General features: G+C 38.9%; 1 protein-coding gene across 2 annotated transcripts in view; it reads left to right on the top strand.

The window, feature by feature from the left end:
* The first annotated feature begins 463 nt into the window (after positions 1-463).
* EML4 (EMAP like 4) overlaps positions 464-25,298 on the top strand; it is a 154,352-nt gene continuing 129,517 nt past the window's right edge. Inside the window, exon 1 of one of the 2 annotated variants that reach the window (XM_079940524.1) lies at positions 464-868. In XM_079940524.1, the coding sequence (XP_079796650.1) occupies positions 844-868 (25 nt within the window). In that variant the 5' untranslated portion in view covers positions 464-843. The remainder of the gene's footprint in view (positions 869-25,298) is intronic. The other variant, XM_079940525.1, reaches the window with a different exon arrangement.

Raw genomic sequence — 25,298 nt, 5'->3', positions numbered from 1 at the left:
AACTCTTGGGTCCTGTCCAGTACTAACATTCCTTGCTTCTGGTATGTCTTAGGCTCTGCTGTGTGCCTTGGGTTGTGGCATGGTGGCCTTGAGCTAGTCAAGAAGACTCGCCCTCATTTGTCCCTCATCCTACTGGGGCAAAGGGAGAACCCGGGAAATTTGGACCCCTCCCCGCACTTGGTTGCCTCTTTAGTGTTCTTGGACACACGGGGTGACCATCTCCTGTTAGAGGGGCTCCAAACGTAAGCTCCGATGGGTCTCCGCGGACTCCCCAGGGGCTGCGAGGAAAAGGAATCCCTAGAAGCTCCTGAGGATCCCATGCCGGAGGTCTCCCCTTATCCCCACCCATTCGGAAGCAGTTTCAAGCCCCAAGTCCCAGGCCCTCAGCAGGCCCATCGCGCAAGCGTAACCACCCCTCCCGAGCGCGGGGGGCGGAACCCGAGGCCGAGGCAAGGTGAGAGGGAAGGGTCGGCAAGACCCCGCCTCCGGGTCGTCACGTGGGAGGCGGAGTCGGAAGCGTGACGGCGTACGCGGGGGTGGAGCTACCGCTGCGCGCGGGCGCGGGGGCGGGGCGCGGCGGGGCGCTCGCGGCTGCTGTCTGGGAGGGAGGCCGGGCAGGCGGCGGAGCGGCGCGGCGCGGCTCTCAACCTGACGGGGAAGTGGTCCGGGCGTCTGCGGCTGACTGCCCCGTGGTGGACGAACGGACGACGGAGGCGGGAGGTGGGAGCCGAGCCGGGCGCCCGAGAAAGCTAGCGGGTCAGGCTCAGCGTCGGCGACCCTAGTCGGTCCGCTGAATGAAGTGCCCGCCCCGCTGAGCCTGGAGCCCGGCGCTTTCCCCGCAAGATGGACGGTTTCGCCGGCAGCCTCGGTGAGTACGGCCGGGAGTCTTCCCTCTCCTGCGCAGGGTGGGAACCTTGTTCCCTCCACACGCAGCCCGGGCCTGCTCTCCACCCTGCCCCTCGGGATGGCGGCACTTCCACTGCACATGTTCCCCTCGAGCCTGCTGCCCCTCTCCGGGCTCCGGTGGACTCAGAACCCCTCCCCCCATGCTAGCCCTCCTCAGCAAGACCCTCCTTTCCTCCCAGCGTCCTCTTCAGTGCGGGGCCCTTCTTCACCGTAGTGGGAACCCCTTCCCTCAGCGCGGCCCCCCAAAGCTGGTACAGCCCTCCCCATACACTCACGGCTCCCCCCACCTTCAGGGTTAGGACACCTTTCTCAAACCCTGACCCCTTTTCTGGGTACAACATTCCTCCCCCTTCCCACATACCGAGCTCTCTTTCAGGTTGGGGACACCCCTTACCCAGGCAGAGGCTCCCTTTTAGGGAAGGGACCCCCATTCCCTCTTCAGGAGGGGGGGCACTTCCCCCCGCCCCACCAAGTATTCACTTTAAATTTGGAGTCTTCTTTTAGGTATTTCTCAGAGTAACTGACAACTTCCCTTCACTCCCTCCACTTCTCTGAACATTTTGCAGTGGTGGAGAGAACCAGAAGCACTGAAGCATCATTTGCCTAATACAGGAAAGGAAGAGGTGCATCTGTGTTGGGGGACCCTCTTTATTTTTATTTATTTATTTATTTTAACATAAGTGGGGTTTTTAAAATTTATTTATTTTATTTATTTATTTTTGGCTGTGTTGGGTCTTCGTTGCTGCGTGCGGGCTTTCTCTAGTTGCAGCGAGCGGGGGCTACTCTTCGTTGCGGTGCATGGGCTTCTCATTGCGGTGACTTCCCTTGTTGCAGAGCACGGGCGCTAGGCACGCGGGCTTCAGTAGTTGTGGCTTGCGGGCTCAGCAGTTGTGGCTCGCGGGCTCTAGAGCGCAGGCTCAGTAGTTGTGGTTCACGGGCTTAGTTGCTCCGCAGCATGTGGGATCTTCCTGGACCAGGGCTCGAACCCGTGTCCCCTGCATTGGCAGGCGGATTTTAACCACTGTGCCACCAGGGAAGCCTGGGGACCCTCTTTAAAAGAGGAGTGAAAGCAGAACTATGCTTGCTGGCTCTGCACGCATGCTGGGGAGAAGTAATCCTGCCCAGTTAATCCATAGGAAAGGGGGCCTCTGACAGGGAAAGAAAGGATTCTCCATTTTTGGAATATGTTGTCTTTGTGGATTGGAGAAAGGGAAGTAGGCTGAAGTATCCTTTCAGTGTTCCCTTTCACCCAGATAAAGGTAATAAATTTTGTAATTGGCCAAGGGAATCAGAACTGAAGGCTGGTACTCAGTCCCCTATAATCTCTGTCTGGAATTACTATTCTTTGAGGCCATTGGAATCTGGTTACTGTAAAGATTGAGCTCAGCTGTCATGATGGTGAGAGAAAGTTTCTGCTTTGGTTGATACTGCAGTTAATGTGATACCTGCTGCTGGATTTGTATATTGAGTATTTTATGTGGAGGTAGATTGTATTCAGATGCCTTTCTTTGCATTTCTTGATAGTAAATTCCTAGTTGGTTAATGTTCATGGATCAGTGCATAATCTGGCCATAGGCCATACTTTATTCAGACACACTGAGATTAAATGGGTTTTTAAAAATCTAGACTTCCCTGGTGGCGTAAAATCTAAAATTAAAAAGTAGGTTAAAGAGCAATGGACCCATTATAGGTATTAAATAGTAAAAACCATAATTTTGGCCTTGACTTTCTTTGGGGAAAAACACACACACTTTCTTTGGGAAACACACACACAAGTACTTTGAGAGTGGAAATCCTAAAATAGGAGGCAACTGAGTGTTACTCTTTCCTCCCCAAAGGCACCTGTTGTCCATTATCTAACCTTTGATGTCTTATAATTCCTTACATTGTGAAGTTGTTTCATTCTTGGGCTCCTTTTAAAGAGGGATCAACTTTTCACTGCTTTTTTTTTCTTTAAGCCTTATGCCTGGATTTATTCTCTAATCATATTGGACTGAAAGACTTGTCCTTTATGTTCACGAAGAGGTGATCATATACTTGGCCAAAAAACTGAGTGTCTTGGGGGATGTGGTGGGACTGAGATATCTCTGAACTGTGGGCTCCTCAGCCTGTAGGAATGGTGGGATCACTGCTCAAATTAGAATCAGCTTTTACTTCTTTCCTGTTGGTTCTGAGGACGTCGAAGGCTTGCGGAAGCTTCATCTTCTGTGTTTTGTGGGAGTCTTTCTCACTAATTTAAGTTTATTTTGAAACAGTGGATATCCTTGTTAAACAGCTATCCCTTCTTATCCAGTTCATGAGGCAACTGATAGGAGAGACTGAGAGATGAAGATGAATTTTAGTTGAGGCTCCCACTTTTCATCAAGAACATTATAGCTGACCCTGGTGTTGAATTTTTTTATTCATTTGATAATTTTTTTATTTATTTGATGCCATCCTTGGATGGTACCTTGATGAGACTTCCTTTCTTTAAGTATGGTGTTGGTCAGGAGCAGGGGATATACCTGTATTTAAAGAGAGGAACCTATGTCAGCTGGGGGGCAAGAAATGGTTCCTGGCAGTATTTTTGGAGCTGCTTCTCATGAAGATACTTCTCAGCAGGAGCTCTGTGCTTTCTCTTTCTGTCCCCCTTGAAAGAGTAAAACTAGGCCCCATCTTAATTGAAACCTTAAAGAGTTGGGAGTGAGGGAAGGGTAATGCTGGTATATTTTATTGGTAGTCTTTAAACATAGCTTTACCCAGCTCTTGCCAAATTGCTTGTTTCTATTCCCTGCAGTTCATTAGTCTAGAGCTTAGAGTTACATTGATCTTTATTTTATCATCACGAGAGCCATGAATGTAAAGGCAAGTTCTTGTATTCTAGTAGATGTTTAAAAACTTTTTTTAACCAAACAAGAATTCAAAACATGTGAAGTTCTTCTGGGGTCACAAGTACTGAAAACATTTATTCTCAAGGAAGTGTATGTGTGTGTCTCCTTTTATGTACTAGATGAGTTCTTGAAAAAAAGTGTAAGAAAACTACATTTTTATAAGCAGGAAAGCTCAGTGCTTTGTAAACAATGGTTATAGAGAAGCTGATTATTTAAGGGAATGTTATGGTGCATCATTTCATAAAGTGAAAAACTTTTAAAATTCAAACTGTACCCTTGATTGTTGTGTGTTTAGATAAGGAAAACGCTATTATGTGCATTTTATAAGATGTCTAATGGCAATTAAAACTGTGTGTAGTGGTTTTGAAATCACTGAGAGGAACGTTAGGTGATTGTCTGTGGGTGATTGTGTTATATGTTCCACATAGAAATTATATACCTTTTGTATTACTTTTGTTTTACATAAAAACAACTAAAGGATGCTTTTAATCTCTACAGCTGATGAATTTCAGGCAGTTTGGCTGGCAGGTGGTGGTACCGTTTACTTCAGGCAAAGTGTCTTTTAGTTCACGAATAGGGTAATATAAAAATGCAATACTTTAGAAACAATTTTTTTTTTAACTTAGTGAGGGGAAAACAATCTATCTTGATGTCCTGCCTCCACATCAGTTTAGAATACACACATACATGTACAAAACATATATACAGTAAATATTTTAAATCTCAGGTCTATGTGCAAAAGTGGGAAGCTTGATACAGCTTTTTTTGTTGATTTTCTTAAGGCGGGGTTAGGTGCATTTCATGCTTAGTTTTTTTAGCATCTCTTTTTCATAATAAAGATTTTAATTTTAAGACTTGTCTAGGGATTAGCCTACAGGTTTAGTCTGTGTTTATGCTTTAAAGAAAGCATATTGTTAACCACATCAATTTTAACTTTTTCTGCTCCAAAGGTTAAAAGCAAAACTCCAAAACTTCTTTTTAAAGGAAAATTGTAGTGGATGAAATTGTAGTGTTAGTATAAGAAATGTAACAGTCTCAGTGCAGTAGTAGTATGCTTCAGTTTATGAGATATTTTAAAACAATCTCTTTAACATCACAATATTAGCACTTATTTCTCATCTCACGTATACTCTTGCTTTCTTAAAGGAACAGTGTAGTATATGATTTTTAAATATTAATCTAGTCTAAAGCATTCTGTATATATTTATTCATATAAAAATGTTTCCCATGTAATAATATTACTTGGGGAATGTTTTCTTAACTTTTAATTTCTTAATGGTTGTCTCTTGAAGGGCTCAAGATAGGCTTACGTTATAATATGGCATGAGTAGTAACTCGTACATCTGTAACATGAGTTAGCTAGAGTATTTCTTAACGTGTACCTATTTTTGTGACATTCTTATTGCCCTTTAGGAGCTTACTGTCTGGTTTTAAATACATATCTAGAGATATAAGTAAAGTACCAGAAATGGGAGTTGAAGGGGGAAGCACCATTTAGAATGCAGTGCTATGTATCAAGCCTGTAACTTCTGAGAGACAACGTTTGGAGATTCTGAATTTATCTCTATAGAGACTGGCCTTTTAAAACCATGAAATAATTTATTTAGAAGTCCAAATACTAGGGAATGATATTACTAGGTCTTTTTCTGCTTTGTATTTAAGTTTGAATAGCATGTAGGACAAGTACCATATTAATTTTATGTATATGAGTCCATTTCTATTACATGTGAAACTTCAATATTTGTTCATAAGAAATATGACAGGGCTTCCCTGGTGGCGCAGTGGTTAAGAATCCGCCTCCCAATGCAGGGGACAAGGGTTCAAGCCCTGGTCCGGGAGGATCCCACATGCCGTGGAGCAGTGAAGCCCGTGCGCCACAACTACTGAGCCTGCGCTCTAGAGCCCGCGAGCCACAACTACTGACGCCTGCGTGCCTAGAGCCCGTGCTCCGCAACAAGAGAAGCCACTGCAATGAGAAGCCCACGCATCGCAACGAAGAGTAGCGCCCGCTCACCGCAACTAGAGAAAGCACGCACGCAGCAAGGAAGAGCCAACGCAGCCAAAAATAAATTAAATAAATTAATTAATTAAAAAAAAATGACAACATTTTTATTTTATTTTAAAATTTATTTATTTATTTATGGCCGCGTTGGGTCTTCATTGCTGTGCGGGGACTTTCTCTAGTTGTGGTGAATGGGGGCTACTCTTCATCGTGGTACTTGGGCTTCTCATTGCACTGGCTTCTCGTTGCGGAGCACAGACCATAGAGCAGACAGGCTTCAGTAGTGTGGCACACGGGCTCAGTAGTTGTGGTGCACGGGCTTAGTTGCTGTGCGACATGTGGGATCTTCCCGTACCAGGGCTCGAACCCGTGTCACCTGCATTGGCAGGCGGATTCTTAACCACTGTGCCACCAGGGAAGTCCCAACATTTTGACTTTAAAATAGATGGATTCTAAAACTTTAAAATAGTCTAAGGAAATAATGTGCTTCCCATATGTGTAGTATATTTCTATGTCTCTGTGTGATCTCTTGTCCTATAGTTTTAACTGTTGCTGTTATAATGCTTTAACTTTGCATATTGCTTTATAGTTTACAAAACTTTATCTCATTTAATCTGCACACTAACCTTGGGAGAGAAGAAATTATTTCCTCTTTCATAGATAAGGAAACTAAGGTTCAAGGAGTTTGCAGTTTTTAAAAAGACTATTCAAATCCAGATTTTTCTTTTCCTTTTCTTTTTTTTTTTGGTGGGGAGCCTAATTTGTAAGGTTTGTATCCAATGAGAACACAGTACAAAAGAAGAAAGAAAAAGAAATTATCTTTTGTTCCAGTTTATCTGTATTCAGCTGACGTTGTCATGTTGATGTACTTGTTTTTACTCTTTTCCTATGCCTCCTTTTTTACACAGTGAAAATTATACTGTAGATATAATTTTGCATTCTGGTGGTTTTTTCATTAGATCCTAACCATTTTTTTCTTTCTTTTTTTTTTTTTTTGGCTGCATCGGGTCTTTGTTGCCTGCGCGTGGGCTTTTCTCTAGTTGTGGCAAGCAGGGGCTGCTCTTCCTTGCAGTGCGTGGGCTTCTCATTGCCGTGGCTTCTCTTGTTGCAGAGCATGGGCTCTAGGTGTGCGGTCTTCAGTAGTTACAGCACGCGGGTTCAGTAGTTGTGGCATATGGGCCCTAGAGCACAGGCTCAGTAGTTGTGACTCACGGACTTAGTTGCTCTGCAGCATGTGGGATCCTCCTGGACCAGGGACCGAACCCGTGTCCCCTGCATTGGTAGGCAGATTCTTAACCACTGTGCCATCCGGGAAGTCCCCATTTTTTTCCACTTGAACTCAGATTTTTCTGATGGGGTCCAATGTTCTTTTCCTTACACTATTACTGACACTTTATAACCCACTTGTACATTGACTCTAACATACCTGAATCTGAGCTCCTCATCCTCTAAATCAGCTTCTTTTTCTTATTTTCCACTGTCTGTAAGTATCACCCAGCCTTGAAATCTTAGAACCATGTTTGACTCCTGGCCATTTTTGCCTACCACATTAAAATCTCTTCTAAGACATATCAATCCTTGTCACCTTTTCCCATTCCTTACTTTCCTTTTCCACCACCACAGTTGAAGTCCTTATTTTTCTGTGTTTGGATTATTGCATAGCCTCAAGAATCTCCACTTGTTTATAATTTGTTGTGTGTGTGTGTGGGACCTTCAGACTAATCTTCCTTAAACAGTGCTTTGACTCTCCCATTCACTCTTTCAGATTGCTTCATTGCCTTAATGACTAAATTCAAGCACCTTAACCTTGTTGTCAAGGGTCCTCCATTATCTGTTTCTACTGTCTTAACATGTTCTGGCCTAATTGACCTATTTCTTTTTCCCCATATTTGATTGGCTTTTTTCCATCCCTGTGACTATTCTCTTTTGAAGTACCCTTCAAGGCCCAACTCAAATATTGTTTCCTTTCTGAACACCTTTCGTTATTTGTTCTCTTTCATTCCCAGCTTAAAATATTCACCCTTGAACTTTTAATATAAGAACATTTTTAGGGCACTTATCACAGAATATTTCTTCTCAAAAGGTAGAAGTAATTATTGCAAGTCCTAAAATTATTGTAAGTCTTATTTCCCCAGCCAAATTGTAAACCCATTGAAGGCTGATACTCTCATGTGTTTTTGAAATCTCATAGCAGAGCAGTGGAGATTTCATGACCCTATAAAATTAGGGGAAAAAATATTAGGGAACCAGTATATAATTGGCAGCTTACAACCTTCGCTCTTACCATGGTTGCATAAAAAAATAATAACTTGAAGACCAAAAAAATTATCATACACAATCTCAGAATCCTTTAAAATATTAAATAACTCTTTATGTTCTTGTTTTCTTCTTATTTCACCTGAAATAAATGAAAACTTTCTTCCGGACTTTTTTGGGAATATGATAAAGAACTCTGTGCCAGGTTCTAGGGTAGTGTTTTTCAAGTGCAGGTCTGTGCATCACCTATTAAGGATTTAGAAATCAATTTATTTGCAGTCAAGACAAATACTAAAAAGAATGAGGAGGAAGAAAGAAAGATTATAAAATATTGGTGCTTTGCATGATATTGCTTCAAGAAACTTAATTTCAGTTTTATATGTTTGCTTTAGATGGCAGTATAAAATTTCTTTCTTTCTAGGGGTCACAATCAGATGAAAGGTACACTTTTAGTGTCTGTTCCCTATCTTTGAGAGACTAGGTCGGAGGGCTCACATATATATATATATATAAATGTGGATGAACAATGAGAAGTAGTTATAATGAATTGTGCTGTTTTTGAAAAGTTTTTAGAATCTGAATATAATGATTAGAATATAGTTAATATCAGGAGCAGCGAAAGTATATCTATAGTTCTAGAATCAGTGTAATTCAGGCAAACTCCATATGTGGAAATGTGGCTTTATGAAACTGGTAGGCTAAGGTATGTTATTTACTTTGCAAAGCATTCACCATATTGTTTTTTCAGCTTTCCTGATGGAGTTGTATGTGTCTTGACTGGTTCTCCACCTCATTAGCTTTACAAAATCTATCCAGTCTCTAAGGCATGGCTCAGGTATGCTTGTTTTTTCTGGAAGCCGCACCTAATTATTCTAGTGTTGCACTCAAACTACTGCACTGTAGTGCTCCTAAAGTAGAGGAGACCGAGTGCTTACACCTAAGGGATCTGGGAGTGTAGCCAGAAATTGAGTCTACTTAACTTAAAAATTCATATGATTATTTTGCAACCATTATAATAAAGATTAGTCCAGACAGGAATCATTGATAGATGCTAAATCTCTGGGGATATTTTTGATGAGGAGCAGAATGTTTGCATGGTCTTAAATATCTCCCCATATATTGCTTAGTAGTTAAAAGGGGAAAAAAATAGTAACTCTATACAGTGATGAAATCAGACAGTACCTTGAGTGCATGATCAAAATAAATAGCACCAGTGGACATTGTGTGCCTCTGAATGTGATGCCTGCGAAGAACACATCACTTATGTAGTTCGCCAGCCGGGAATGCATAACCTGAATGTAATCCTGAGGAACACTGAACTCCAAATGGGGAACATCCTGTTTTTTAAAAGGGTAGGGGGCGAGACTGTACTTTTTTAAATGTTAATATTATAAAGACAAAGAAAGGCTGTGGAAATGTTCCAGATTAAAGGAGACTAAAGAGACATGACAACTACTTGTAGTACCTGATTCTAGAATGGATCTTGTATTAGAGGGGGAAATGATATTAAGGATATTATTGGATCATTTGGCAAAAATGGAATATGGATGGTAGATTAGATAAAGGTATGGCATCAATGTTAAATTTACTAAAGGTGGTAACTATCCTAAGGTTCTGTAACATAATGTTTTTATTCTTAGGAAATACACACTGAAATTTTTAGGAATAAAATGCCATGATATATAACCTACTCTCAAATGGTTCAGAAAAAATAGTGTAACATGTATATATGTTTTATATATATATACACATATATGTATATATAGAGCTATGTATTTACGTGTGTATGTATTTGTATGTTTGCGTAGAGAGGAAGAGGGAGGGTGGAAGGATGCTCTTATGCAAGTAATGCAAATGAGTAAAATGTTAACAATAGATGAATTTGGTTAAAACTGTACAGGTGTTTTTTTGTACTATTCTTGTTCTTACAGCTTTTCTGTAAGCTTGAAATTATTTTTAAATGAGAAGTTTTTAAAAATCATATGAACTTTGCATTCAACTCCAAAATATTGCATTTTAAAAATAAAGAAATTGTTCCTCTCCCAGAAAATTCCAGGCAAACTCTTGGGATAAAACTGCAGCTCCAAGAATATGTTCCACGTATATCATGTGGTTTCCTTTTATCCCTAGGCTTCAGTTTGAGAAACATGCCTCTGGGCCAGAGACAGCTGTGGTTCAAATTTAGTCGACAGACATGTTTTGTTTGGCCCTTTTGAGTGTGTTAAAAATTGGGAAATTTCACATAAAAATCTGCATCTTTGGTTTCTCTTGAAAAATGGAATGATATTGCCACTGTGGACTTGCATTCCAGATGATATATACTCACTGAGTGATGCGTCAGGTAAACAGCCTCAGTCCTTGCTTTATACCTAGCTTGTTTCAAGTATTTACCTTATTGCCTGGCCTCTATAGGCATATGTTTGCAGCCTTTATCTTGCCCAAGAGGTGTTGGGAGTGTCTTCTTTGTGGTCATGGCAATTTGAGAATTAAGTTGTTGAAATGATGCCCTAACACCTGCTAACATTTAAGTGTATATATCCTATAAACAAGGACATTCTCCTACATAACCATATTACAGTGAAGAGAATGAGGAAATTAATATTGATACATTACTATTTCACCCTCAGACCCATTCAAGTTCTGCTAATTGTTTTAATAATGTCTTTTATAGCAGAAGGATCCAGTTCAAAATCAAATGTTGTATTTAGTTGTCATGTTTCTTTAGTCTCTTTCAATCTGGAACAGTTCCTTAGTCTTTCCTTGGGTTTCATGACCTTAATGCTTTGCAAGATTGCAGGCCAGTTGTTTTGTAGAAAGTCCCTAAATTTGAGGTTTCCTCCTGATTAGATTCAAGTTATGTATCTTTGGCACAAAAGCCACACAGGTGAAGCTATGTTTTGTCTCACTGCATCCTGTCAGGTGGCACACAGTTTTGATTTGTCCCATTCTGGTAATGGCCATTTTGACCATTTGATTAAGGTGGTGTCTGCCAGGCCTTTCCACTGTAAAAATTACTTAAAAAAAAATCTTTGTAAGAGCTTCCCTGGTGGCACAGTGGTTGAGAATCTGCCTGTCAATGCAGGGGACACGGGTTTGAGCCCTGGTCTGGGAAGATCCCACATGCCGCGGAGCCACTAGGCCCGTGAGCCACAACTACTGAGCCTGCGCATCTGGAGCCTGTGCTCTGCGACAAGAGAGGCCGTGATAGTGAGAGGCCCGCGCACGGTGGTGAAGAGTGGCCCCCGCTTGCCGCAACTGGAGAAAGCCCTTGCACAGAAACGAAGACGCAACACAGCCAAAAATAAATAAATAAATAAATATATATATACATTTTTAAAAAATCTTTGTAATTAGTGTTTTGTAGGAGGTACTTTGAAACTGCAAATACTCTGTTCCTCATCAGACCTTCAAATTATTGGTTTATTTATATCTGTATGAATCAGGTATCCTATTTTTTTCCAATGGGTTATAATCCATTACTATTTATTTTGATACTCAAATTGGTCCTGTTTTGTCTATCGGCTACCCATTCATGCTGGCTTCTGTATTCTTTTGACATGTTCCCATCATTCTTTGAGGACTTTCTTGCTTTTTGACACAATGAAGTGATTCAGGTGCACAATTCAGCCCATGATAACTTGCATATATATTTTAAGTAGGGTTCAGGTGAGATTTTTGAATTAAGTCATTTTAAGTTAGCGAACATTCTTTATGGTTCTTGTAATTTTTTTTTTTTTTTTTTTTTTTTTGCGGTACGCGGGCCTCTCACCGCTGGGGCCTCTCCCGTTGCGGAGCACAGGCTCCGGACGCGCAGGCTCAGCGGCCGTGGCTCACGGGCCCATCCGCTTCGCAGCATGTGGGATCTTCCCGGACCGGGGCACGAACCCGTGTCCCCTGCATTGGCAGGCGGACTTGCAACCACTGCGCCACCAGGGAAGCCCCGGTTCTTGTCATTTTGTAACTGCATAATAGTTTATCTTACACTTAAAAATTGTGTTAAACACATGGACTAGACCATTAATGTAAATTAGTTTGAAGGTGTTTGCTCTTAAGTGGGAAGCCATTCAGGATGTTTGTTCTTATGTTTCTACATTTAAACAATCAGCAGTTATCTTAGAGCAAGGTACTGTTAGGTGGTGTGTGTTGTTGGGGGGCTTGGGTAAAAGAAAACAGATTTAAGCAGCAAAATCAACCTTTTTTTCCCCCTTTAAATGTTGTGATCATCTTTTCTTCTCAGTGAGTATAAATATAAACTTTAATGCATCGTATTCCATTATTTGGACATCTGATCTGCCTAAGCTGTGTATATAGAACATAATTTACCTTATTCTTGACGACTGATGGTGGTTACTATGAGCATTAGACATGGTTCTGTGCTGTAATACAGTGATGCCTCTGAGAGCTATTTGTGTAGAACTGTTTGCTCCATACATTCAGTGACCCTAGACAGTTATAACTGTCTTCCTTGCTGTTTGTCACCTAGTGTCAGTGTACTTTATCCTTTCCTTTCTTTTTATTTAATTATTTAAGAAATCTCACCCATAATATTTGAGCTTATGTATCTGGAAAGATGACTCTTCTCTTATTAGACCTAAAATTTGACAATAATTTCTTAATGTCAGATATCCAGCCAAATATCCCTGATTGTCTCAAAAGTGTCATTTTACAGTGGTTTGTTTAAATCAGGGTTTAAACAAGATCGTACGTTGCATTTGGTTGTTACGTCTCAAGTATTTTAATCTATATATTTCCCTTCCCTTTTCTTTTTCCCTTTGCAATTTGTTAAAGAAGCTAGACCTTTTCTTCTGTAAAGTTTAACATAAGTACTGACTGTATCTTTTGGTGTTTTTTTTTTTCAAACATGTTTCTTTGTCTTCTGTTTATCCTTTAAATTGAAACTTAAAGATTTTTATATATTTGATGTATTTTGATCTGCTACCATTACTCTTCTAAAATTTGATGCTTAGATTTTCCCATCTTTGACTTCTGAGAGTATCTTCACACTGCTTCCTGAGTCCTGGTCCTAGTGCTCTTTCTTAGCTTCCTTGCTTTCTGATGTGACAAGATGTTCAAACTTTTCTTTTACACTTCCTGTTCCAATTCTGCGGTCAGCTGTTTCTTTAAGAAGTTGTGGTTCCTGTTGGTAGGAAGTGGTACTCTAGGCTCTAGAGGTGCTCATTGTTAACTGAATTGGTTATTGTTTCTAATCTAGCCATTCTTTTGATTTCCAATTTTAAATCTGCTGTAGGCTAGGAAACCAAATAACAAAGCTGGTTTGACGTACATAAGGATTGTTTTGGACCTCAAAAAACCCAGAGATCAAGGTCTATGCCTTTTTAAATTGTATGGTGTAGCACCTACGGGGACAGAATCATACCTAATAAATATTGCTAATGTTAGTAATATGTGAATAACATAATACCAGATGTTCCTCAGAGTAAAATAATAGACTTCTGAATGAGGCCTTTAATAATAATAAAATACCTGAGCTTTTAGTTCACAAACTTGATGATATGTGCATGTTTTAAATTATAGACAATTTATGCTCCCTGTATTTACTTTTGTTGAGATTATCTTTCTTTTGTTTCTTTTGTTTCTTGTTTTTCTTTTAGGATAAATCTCTGGCTCAGTGAGGTGTTAGTATCTTAGAGAGCCAAATTATGCTATATTATATTTGTCATATTCCATAATAAGAATACACTTCTTTTCATTTAAAAACTTTTTTCCAGAGAATGTACTTCTTCAGACTTTCCAAAATTGATGAGTTCCTAAAGTTGAGATGACTTGCTGTTTTAAAACAAAGCTATTTAGTTTTGATATCTGACATTTTTCCTTAAATCATTTTTTACTCTTGTATGTTGGTCTCGAGCAACTGCTTATGCTGATCTTTAAGTGACACGTTAGAGCAAATGACAAAATTTGCATTTTTCTTTGAGCCATTTGTTCCAGAAAAGTGTCAAAACTGACTTCTGTTGATGAGTGAGTGGGAATTTTATTTTATTTTATTTTTTAATTTGAAGGATATCCTGTTCTCAGTTTAGTTGGGGCATAGCCTTTGATTTTCTTTGACTGCTTTGAGTACCTCTTGGCATTCATCTTATTTCTTTAATCCTCTCCAGTTTTATTTAGTGAAGATATGTTTTTTGGCGCAAACAACATTTTCTTAATTTTTAGGATCTATTATTATGGGTCATTTGAGATAAGGTATTGGGGAACAAAGTTTAGAATAAAGAGAATGGCTGGGAAAGTAATCAATATTTGACTAATTTTCTTGAAACTTTTGTGAGTGCTTGTGGGTGAGATTTAATGATTATATGCACACTGAAACTTGCACACTGTGAAATTCCTTATCTTGGTTCATTAGTGCATACTATAATGGAGCTAAGGTTATGGGTTCGAGTCTCATATAGGTCACTTTTTTGTGTGTGTTTCCTGGTCATAAACACATTCATTAAGTAAATAGCTTTCGATTAGCTTCTTTGGATCATACTCTGTGCTAAGTGCAGTGGAAAATTGGTGTATGAGACACTCGAAATCCCTGCTCTCATGAAGCTTACAATTCTGTGGGGGATTCAGGCAGTATTTATTCGGGAAATATTTATTGAACGCTTGGTATGTGCTCAGCACTCTTCCAGCTATAAACATAGTCCTGATGGAGCTTATGATGTTGGCTTTTAAAATACAGAGTAATAAGGATGGCGATGGTGAAGTATAGGAAGCTTTGGAAACAAAGGAGGGCTGTCTTAAACCTCCACCATCCAGCCTTTTATGGTTTTTTCAAATGCATGTCTTTGTTTAGGGTGTAAGCAGAAAAATAGAAGTCAGGTCACAGTAGCCCTCCCAGCTCTTGAAAATGGCTTAAAGGAATGACATTTAGTTTTTTTTCCCTATTCCCATACACCTGAGAAAATGATAAACTACCAACAGTGCTCACTTTTGTTGCAGTTTTCAACCTGTGCGGAGACCATTGTCAGCTGTGCTCTCCTGGTGTCGTCCTAATTTAAGTCAATGAATTCAATAACTTCTATCCTCTCTCTGTTATCTATACAAGTGGTACTTTTCTAAGGTATTTTTCTATGTGTTTGTTGCAGTATGAGTCCTGTGATTAAATCTATGGTCTTCAATATACTTGCTTTAGGAAATAATCATTGATGCGGCAGGTTATGGACATGGGTAACTTTTTGAAAGGGAGTAGCAAAGCAAAGGCGCTAACCTTTATTCCGCTGTGATTTCAGGAACTATGTCAGACACTTTTCATAAATTAACTAATAACTAAACGGCAAAAAAATTGTTAATTTCAGTTTAAAAAAATACCCTCAAGGGTAACTTTTAAGTAGATTGAATAAAACTGAACTTGTTATTACAACCCTTCATATGAGGATGATGATTATAGTGACGGACTTCTTGTGACTGAAATGAACTATTGATGCCAGTATGAAAATCTAATAATTCAGCAAGTGCTACATGCCAGGAATTGTTTTCATACTGGGAATATATCAGTGAAGAAAAGAAACAAAAATTCCTACTAAAGTATATATTATAATGAAGGGAGATAGACAGTAAGCAATTTTCATGAAATTATTCACTCTTCAGACATTATTGACTCCTGTATAAACATTGATGTCTGCATTGTTGATTATAAATATACCATCCTTTTTTCATAGAATAGATGGTGATATAGCCTGTGTGGACTTTGGTTGTGTCATATAAGCTTAGAGAAAAGTAATTTTCGGGATGCAAAAACAGGTAGGTAAAACACTGACAACTGTGCTAAGCCTACTTTATCATCATACATCTTAGTCACTGTATCTGATCATATGACAGGGTTTTGGAATAGTATATATACTTCTTAGATGTCCATTCTCAGATTCTTAATTTGTCCTTTTTCATATTTAAGGCTTTATTGTTTACTAAAATACTTTTATGTGTTTGGATATGTATTTCCTTGAGTTTTAGTATTTTTTTTTCTTGTAGAAAAAATTAATTATATTTCTATAAAAACTTTTTTTCTTCCAGGTTAATTAGTATAGATCACTGTTTATCAACCTGGATTCAGGATCCCTATTCAGTTACTAAGGAGAATTCCCAGGATGCTGTGGAGCTCTCCAGACAGCTGTTCGTGGGTGGTAGTGAGGGTACAGGCAAACAGTGGGTTGGGTGACCAGGGTGAGGTCACCTCTTTTACCTTCTGGCCCTCTTTCTTTCCGGACTTTAACACCTACTTTGGTACTTAAAGCAGTTTGGGCTCTTGCTGTGCTCTGAACAGTTGTTTAGTAGTAGCACCTATAAGGTAATGTTAGATGTTTTTTTGATGGGACTCACGGGGGTGTGACTGTGTCACAGCAACAACAAAAAAGTTGTTTCAGGAGTTTGAAAACCATTGATGTAGTTTTAGGCAGGTAGTTTTAGGCAATGTTTTAATGTCTAGAAATTAATGTCTTCGCATTTGATCTTTCCTGCTCTCATTTAACCTGCATATGGCCACTGGATTATTCTTTCAATACAGCATTTTTATTGTCACTCTCCAGCTTAAAAGGTTTTTATCATTTTCAGTTTCTGTGAGATAAACTCTTAGCTTGGGCCACCTGGCTCCAACTTTACTTTACCAGTCTCACCCCTTTTTGGGGAATGTTATGTGGATTCTCTCAGTATCCCTTTTCTTGCCTCATTTATTGCTACCTTGTTTCTTCTTACGCCATTATTTATTATATATTACATATATAATATATTGACAGAGTTGCCATAATACCCTAGGGGAAATCAGGGAATTTGAAAACCAACAGGTAAGATTATGACACGTTCCTAAGAGTTGTATGAGAAAGTATCTTTAGAGCAAGGTTTTGTGAATTGTTTTCTTTTCCTGCTTATTAACCTGTTCTTTCCTCTCATCACTGGTATTTTGTATAACCCTGCATAAGCCAATCTGCTTTTTTGCCAAACCTCATTGGACTTCCTTAAAACTGAGTATATTCTGTTCCTTTGGGAATTTGGTAGTTTTGTTATCAAATACAATGCATTCTTGATAGCAGATTCTCACAGTCATTTGTTTTAAAACATCACCGAGCACCTCATTATCATATCTTGATTTTAGTGAAAAAGAGTAGAACTACAGAGTAGTTTTGAGAATTCAAATTTTTAAAATCAGCTTTATTGAGCTATGGTTTACCTGCGATAAACTATGCCAATTTCAGTTGTATAATGGGTCTTGAAAATTTTGTATAGTTGTGTATCCACTACCACAGTCAAGATATAGACCATCTCTTTTGCCCCAAGATGTTCCCTTGTACCTCTTTGCAGTCAGTCCCTTCCCTCTACCCCCACTGATCTGCTTTCTATCCCTATATTTTGTCTTTTTTATAATATCGTATAACTGGAATCTTATAATCTGTGGTCTTTTGTGCTTTTAACTTAGTATACTTTTTAAAAATAAATTTATTTATTATTATTTATTAATTATTTTTGGCTGTGTTAGGTCTTTGTTGCTGCGCGCGGGCTTTCTCTAGTTGCGCGAGCGGGGGCTGCTCTTCGTTGTGGTGTGCGGGCTTCTCATTGTGGTGGCTGCTCTCGTTGTGGAGCACATGCTCTAGGTGCGCGGGCTCAGGACTTGTGGCTCACGGGCTCTAGAGCACAGGCTCAGTAGTTGTGGCGCACGGGCTTAGTTGCTCCGCGGCATGTGGGATCTTCCTGGACCAGGGCTCAAACCCGTGTCCCCTACATTGGCAGGCGGATTCTTAACCACTGCACCACCAGGGAAGTCCTAACTTAGTATACTTTTGAGATTCATCTGTGTTGCATGTTTCAGTAATTTGTTCCTTTTTATTGCTGAATAACATTTTATTGTATAAATATACCACTATTAGTTTATCAATTCACCAGATGATGGGCATTTCAGTTGTTACCAGTTTTTGGCTATTAAGAATACAGCTGCTGTGAACATTGGAATACATGTCTCCCTGTAGCCCTGCAGCCACTAGTCTACTTTCTGACTCTATGCATTTGCCTATCCGGTGCTCATTTTTTAAAAAGTGGGTTGTTTGGCTTATTATTAGGTTTTGAGAGTTCTCTGTATACTATGGATGCAAGTCCTTTATCAGTTATGTGTTTTGCAGATATTTTCTTCCAATTTGCAGCTTAACTTTTCACTTACTTAACAGTGTCTTTGAAGAGTGAAAGTTTGGGGTTTTTTAAAAGTTAATTTTTATTTATTTATTTATTTATTATGCTGTGGGGCATGAGGGATCTTAGTTCCACGACCAGGGATCGAACCGAAGCCCCCTGCATTGGAAGCGTGGAGTCTTAACCACTGGACTGCCAGGGAAGTTCCTGAAAGTTTTTTATTTTGATGAAATCCAGTTTATCGATTTATTAAGATGAAGTTCAATGTATTTTTTTTTCTCTTATGGTATATTTTGTGTCCCATTTAAGAAATCTACCTAACCCAAGGTCACAAAGATTCTGAAAGAAAACTCTTTCTCTGCTCACAACACTTCTGACACCAAATGTGTGGGTTTTCCACACCAGGCAATTCTAACACTACCTGGAATTAGTGCAGATCCTGCAGGTTAAGGGTTCAGTCCCTCAAGACTGCCTCCCTGCTCCAGATGCCAATTACAAGTTCAGACTTCAGGTACTTCTGACTGACCACTTATAAATGCGAGATTTTCATGCCCCCTCCTTGGGTTTAATAATATGCTATAACAGTTCACAGAACTCAGGAAAACACTTTACTTACTATTACTGGTTTATTATAAAGGATATAATGCAGAAATACCCAAATGGAAGAGATGCATTGGACAAGGTACTTAGGAAGGGGTGTGGAGCTTCCATGCCCTCTCTGGACGTGTCACCCTCCCAGCACCTTGATATGTTCATCAATCTGGAAGCTCTCTAAAGCCCATCATTTAGGGGTCTCTTGGAGGCTCCAGTACATAGGCATGATTGATTGAATCATTGGCCAGTGTGGTTGAGCTCAGTCTCCAGTCCCTCTCCCCTCCCTAGAGGTTGAGGGGTAGGACTGAAAGTTCCAACCCTCTAATCACAGGGTTGGTTCCTCTGGTAACCAGCCCCCACCCTCCAAAAGTCACCTCTTTAGCATAAACTCAGGTATGGTTGAAAGGGGCTCCTCTCACCCCTATTACTCAGAAAATTCCAAGGGTTTTAGAAGTTCTATGCCAGGAAATGGGGACAGAAATCGAATATATATATATATTTCTTATTATGTCACAATTTCTCTCCTGTTATTTTCTTCTAGAAGTTTATAGTTTTTGCTTTTATTTTTAGGTCTGTGATCCTTTTAGAGTTAATTTTTACATATAGTATAAGGTAAGAATCAAGGTTCATTTATTTGCACATTGATATCCCTTTGTTCCAGCAACATTTGTTGAAAAGATTAGCCCTTTTCCTTTAAATTGCCTTGGCACCTTTGCCGAAAATCAATAGACTACATATGTGTCAGTCTATTTTGGACTCTGTATTCTGTCCCATAGATTGTTATGTTTATCATTAAGTAAATACCACACTGTCTTGATTACTATAGCTGTAAAGACTTCAGTTAAGTTTTTTTATATTTGAAAAATAATTTAGAGGAAATAAATCTTTTTTATTAATTAATTAATTTATTTATTTTTGGCTATGTTGGGTCTTCGTTTCTGTGTGAGGGCTTTCTCTAGTCGTGGTGAGCGGGGGCCACTCTTCATCGCGGCGCGCAGGCCTCTCTTGTTGCGGAGCACAGGCTCCAGACGCGCAGGCTCAGTAGTTGTGGCGAGCGGGCCTAGTTGCTCCGTGGCATGTGGGATCTTCCTAGACCAGAGCTCGAACCTGTATCCCCTGCATTGACAGGCAGATTCTCAACCACTGCGCCACCAGGTAAGCCCTAGAGGAAATAAATTTAACTTTAAAACTTTGTAGACTGACAGAAAATCACATTAATTCAATGATTGTTGTTAACATTTTATATTCATACTTTAGCATTTACCTTTTAAAATTACTTTCAGGAATATGATCTCTTGATTCACTAACAATTTTAGGAGTTAGAGCAGACATTAATATCCATATTTCATAAATGAGGAAGCTATAATATTTAAATTTTTAAAATTAATTTTTATTGGAGTATAGTTGCTTTACAGTGTTGTGTTAGTTTGAGATCATACAATTAATAGTTTAAGATCATACAAGTAGTGTAATGAAGGAAGAACTAAAGCCCAAATGTTATGCCTTCAAAAATCCAGTATGCTTTCCACTATACCACACTACTTTCATTTGCTACTCTTCTCTTATGTTGAATGTTGGAGAATGAGTGTTTTATGAAAAATTCAATCAGTAAATTTAATTCAGTTAAAGTATAGAGCTATAGAAGAACCAACATCACAAGACACATTAAGAAGTTAAAACTGGGCTTCATTTTTTTCCTCCGGTGGTGTGTTTTACAACCAGAATAGGTATTTATAGTTTTGTTTCATTAAATGAAAGCTGAAAAATTCCTTCTAAAAGAACTGTTTTAAGAAATGAGGGTCTTCTTGCCAAAGTGAGAACAAGAACAATAAAACTTAAATTTTAGACTATTTGAGTGTGTGTGTGTTATCTGTAGTATTCTCTTATATTGCCACTCCCTTAAGTTCTTTCCCCCAAAATCCCCACAACCTCAGATCATAGTTAAGAGGTTTTTGCAGGAGTACTGGTAAAAGATGATGACAGCTGGGGTTTGTGTGGAGGTGAAAGAAGTGGTAGCATTTGGAATGTATTTTGGAGAGCCTATTGATGTGCTGATGGATGGATGTAAGGGATGAAGAAAAGGAATGAATCATGATCCCATGATTATCCACTCGTAGTGTTTTAGCCTGATCAACTTGGTGGGGCTATTTACTTGGTGTGGGGAAGACTTAGATGCATTGGAAGAGTTACACAGTAGAGGAATGGAAATCAGATAGAAGCTGTTAAAGCCCTCTTAAAAAATTTTTTTAACTTAAAAATTTTTTTAACTTAATTTTTTAAATTAATTTTTATTGGAGTGTAGTTGCTTTACAATGTTGTGTTAGTTTCTGCTGTACAGCAAAGTGAATCAGTTATATGTATACATATAGCCTCTCTTTTTTAGGTTTCCTTCCCAGTTAGGTCACCACAGAGCACTGAGTAGAGTTCCCTGTGCTATACAGTAGGTTCTCATTAGTTACCTATTTTACACATTGTAGTGTATATATGTCAATCCCAATCTCCCAATTCATCCCACCCCCGCTTCCCCCCTTGGTTTCCGTAAGTTAGTTCCCTACATTTGTGTCTCTATTTCTGCTTTGCAAGTAAGTTCATCTGTACCATTTTTCTAGATTCCACATACAAGTGATATTATACGACATTTTTCTCTTTCTGACTTACTTCACTCTGGATGACAGTCTCTAGGTCTGTCCACATCTCTGCAAATAGCACTAGTTAGTTCCTTTTTATGGCTGAGTAATAGTCCATTGTGTATATATACCACATCTTCTTTATCCATTCCTCTGTTGATGGACATTTTGGTTGCTTCCATGTCCTGGCTATTGTAAATAGTGTATCTTCTTGAATTATGGTTTTCTCCAGGTATATGCCTAGGAATGGGATTGCTGGGTCATATGGTAGTTCTATTTTTAAAATTTGGTTTTTATAGAAAGTAATATCACATCTCAGACTGAGAAGATAGAGACGAGATGAAATTATTTATGCTCTTACCTTTCTAACAGTCATTTAAAGTGTTTTGGTGTGTGTGTATTTACAGTCTTGTATAGAAGCTGGCAAACTTTCTATAAAGGCAGCTACTCAACTCTGTTGTAGCATGAAAGCAACCACAGACAATATATAATAATTGGGTGTGCTTGTGTTCCAATAAAACTTTATTGATGGACACTGAAACATGAATTTCAATTAATTTTCACATATAGCAAAATATCCTGGTATTGAGTTTTCTTGCAAACATTTAAACATGTAAAAATTATTCTTAGCTCACAGGCCATACAAAACCCACTGGCAGACCAGATTTGTCTTATGCATTTGTTTTGTGATTACAGTAATATAAGCCTTGATAAACCTAGAGTTTATGAAGTACTTTTATATTATTTCTTTTAATTCTTGCAATAACTGTAGGAAATATTTACCATGCTTAACATAAAATGCACATTATGTACATAATTGAGGGCAAGGATGTGCATTATCATTGGAATTCTTTGTCTCTTACCTCCACTTGTCTGTGTGTATCGATTTTGTTCTTTGAAGTAAGCTTTATTCAGCAGCAGGGGTCACCCCAGTAGCTCTGCAACTGCATCCTCAAAGTTTCCTTCCCTTAGCACTAATTTGAAAAATCCAAGAACAGGACTTTGGTCCTGCTTACATCAAATTTTTATCCCACTGCCAAGCATTATGTTTTTCGGAAGGGCAATGTCATCATGTAGGACAGTAACAGTTCTCTTTTGGAACCAATGTTTAGAATAATAGGAGGGGGATTTAGTAGTTTCTCAAATGAAGGTCTAAAGGGTAGCACACACATGGCCACCTGGGGGAATTATGATTTGGACAGCCATACCAAAATCATGTGTATTTACAATCATTGTTTAATTTTCGGATTTAACTTTGTGTTCTTTTCATTTACTTGTTTGTATCACACTCAATTCTCTTTCCTACATTCTAGTTTTCATTGCTACTTACTTGTTTATGTATTATTAACACCATCTCAAACTGAATTTTAAAAATCCCTAGTTTTGAATGTCTCTTTCTCAAGATTCTAGGTCTTATACCTCAGTGAAAGTTACTCTTTTCTTTTAAAAAGTTTGTACTCTTTCCATTGTTTCCTGACCACTCCAGTCCCTCAAATACTAATACACTTTTATGGCAAAGATCTTGGTCCAATCTCTTGTCACTTCCATAACAACAAGGATAGATGAGAAATAAGTGAGGATCATTTGGAAACTTTAGGCACTAAAATATGAGTATATTTAGGTAGAATAATTGGCTTACCCTAGAATTCAAAAGCCCCCAAAACAGTTGCTGCTGTCTTAGAGTTTTCAGAGTAATTGATTCCACTCTCACTTTCAGTTTTCTCCAGTCGTTATCTAGAGAACCCGAGATTCTTGATACATCTGTACAAAGCGTTCAGGGTTTTGTTACTGTAGAGGGGTGACAGGTGAAGCCCAACAGTAGTAAAATTGTTTTGCAGGATCTGAGATTGTAGAGAGTTATGGCTGGGAGGCTGTGGAAATTGACATGTTTCGGCTGGTTGGATCCATTAGCTAAACATTGGTCTTTAGCTACATCACAGCATGCTTCATAGTAAATACTGCATAGTGTGCGGACGGTTCATTCTGTTGAAGGAAAAATTAATAAAAGGTGGTTTGAGGATGAAGAATTAAAAGAGGAAAATCATTTAGAGTTATGTCTGTTGTATAATTGTTTAGACGGACAGTGGAAAAATTTCTTAGGAAAGAAATTACTGTCGAGGTTTTATTTCTTAGGGCCAAACCCAATCTAATGCTGTAATGAGGACTAAAACGATTTAACTTCATTTAAGTTTTGGCTGTTTTCATCTCAGATTTCTTAAAGGGACATTTTTATATACTTTGTTTTAATTTTTTCATTTCTGTTAATTTTTAAGAGTTATATACATTCTTATTTTTAAATGTGCTGATATTACTTTATTGTCAGATGGTTGTAAGATTTCCCTTTTATCATTTTTAGGGCAATTCATGTTTTGCTTATTTTAAATCATATTTGTAATATATTATTTTTTATAGCCTGTACATAAAATACATATAAAGAGATGGTTACCATAAACTTTTCACTTCTAATGTTAAGGGTTTATTTATTTATTTGTTTTGGGGTGAAGTAGAAAAGAACAGCTTTATTGCTTTGCCAGGCAAATGGGGACATGTGGGCTAGTACCCTCAAAACTGTGTGTCCCAAGCCAGGGCAGGGGGGGGGGCAGGGGCGGGGCAGATTTGGTGAGGAGTTTTATAGCAATGGTTCAAGGGCAGGGTTGCTGATAAGGATCAGGGTGTGTTCAGGGCCTGCATTCCTTTAATCTGGCCTCAGGTGGTCTCTGGATGAGCTTCTGTGGTTCTCCAGGTTATGAAATGGTGACCTTCTCTCTGGAATGAAGAATGCTTCATCGAGTCTTCCATTTGTTGGAGGGTTTTACTTCTGGTTTCAGGATTTAATGAAGCTCAGGTTCTTGATGTCTCATCGCAGAAAGAATTCAGTGAGAGACAAAGTGATAGGTAAGAAGTGGGTTTATTTAGAGAGAAACACACTCCACAGAGTTTGGGCCGTCTCAGAAGGTGAGAAAGGCCAAGGGTTTATTTAAAAATTAGAATATCCTACAGTATTTGTTGAAGAAAATCAAGTCTTTTAAAATAAGATTGACAAAATTGTATATATTTCAGTTATTTTATTTTTCACTTCATATGCTTTCTGTTTGATTATTTATACTTTTATTGTGGATTTGTTGTACTTATGTACTCTGAATACAAGTCCCTCCACACTGTGGCTTGTGTAGTTATTTTCTTAATGGTGTCTATTTTTTTTTTTAAGATGTTGGGGGTAGGAGTTTATTAATTATTTTTGCTGTGTTGGGTCTTCGTTTCTGTGTGAGGGCTTTTTCTAGTTGTGGCAAGTGGGGGCCACTCTTCATCGCGGTGCGCGGGCCTCTCACTATCGCAGCCTCTCTTGTTGCGGAGCACAGGCTCCAGACGCGCAGGCTCAGCATTTGTGGCTCACGGGCCCAGTCGCTGCGCGGCATGTGGGATCCTCCCAGACCAGGGCTCGAACCCGTGTCCCCCGCACTAGCAGGCAGACTCTCAACCACTGCGCCACCAAGGAAGCCCTTAATGGCGTCTTTTGATGAGTAGGAATTTTAGAACTTTTGTTGAAGTCTAATTTGTCATTTGTTCCCTATGACTAGTGCTTTTACTTTTAGATAAGTGACAAATTAATTATACTTCAAATTAATTATAATTCAAATTAATTTCTGTATGTGGTATGAGATAAGGGATAAAGATAATTTTTTCCTTATGCTCAATAACAAACAACACTGTTTGTTAAAGACCTTGCTTTACTTTCCTATTAGGCTTGAATATTACATTATAAAATAATTCTTGAAGCAGTTACATAGCTAGCTCATTGGTTATAGCAACTGTGCTTCCAAGTTTAGTATTACAGGTTCATTCCTTCAGGATCCAGTTAACTTGGCCTTGTTTTGTGGCCATAGATATATTTCTAATCTGCTTTAGCCATTTGGTAGACTTGTATTG

Source organism: Stenella coeruleoalba (assembly GCF_951394435.1).
Source record: "Stenella coeruleoalba genome assembly, chromosome: 13".
In the NCBI taxonomy this organism is placed as follows: Eukaryota; Metazoa; Chordata; class Mammalia; order Artiodactyla; family Delphinidae; genus Stenella; species Stenella coeruleoalba.
Note: the sequence above shows the minus strand (reverse complement) of the source record. Positions and strands in the feature narration are given on the sequence as shown.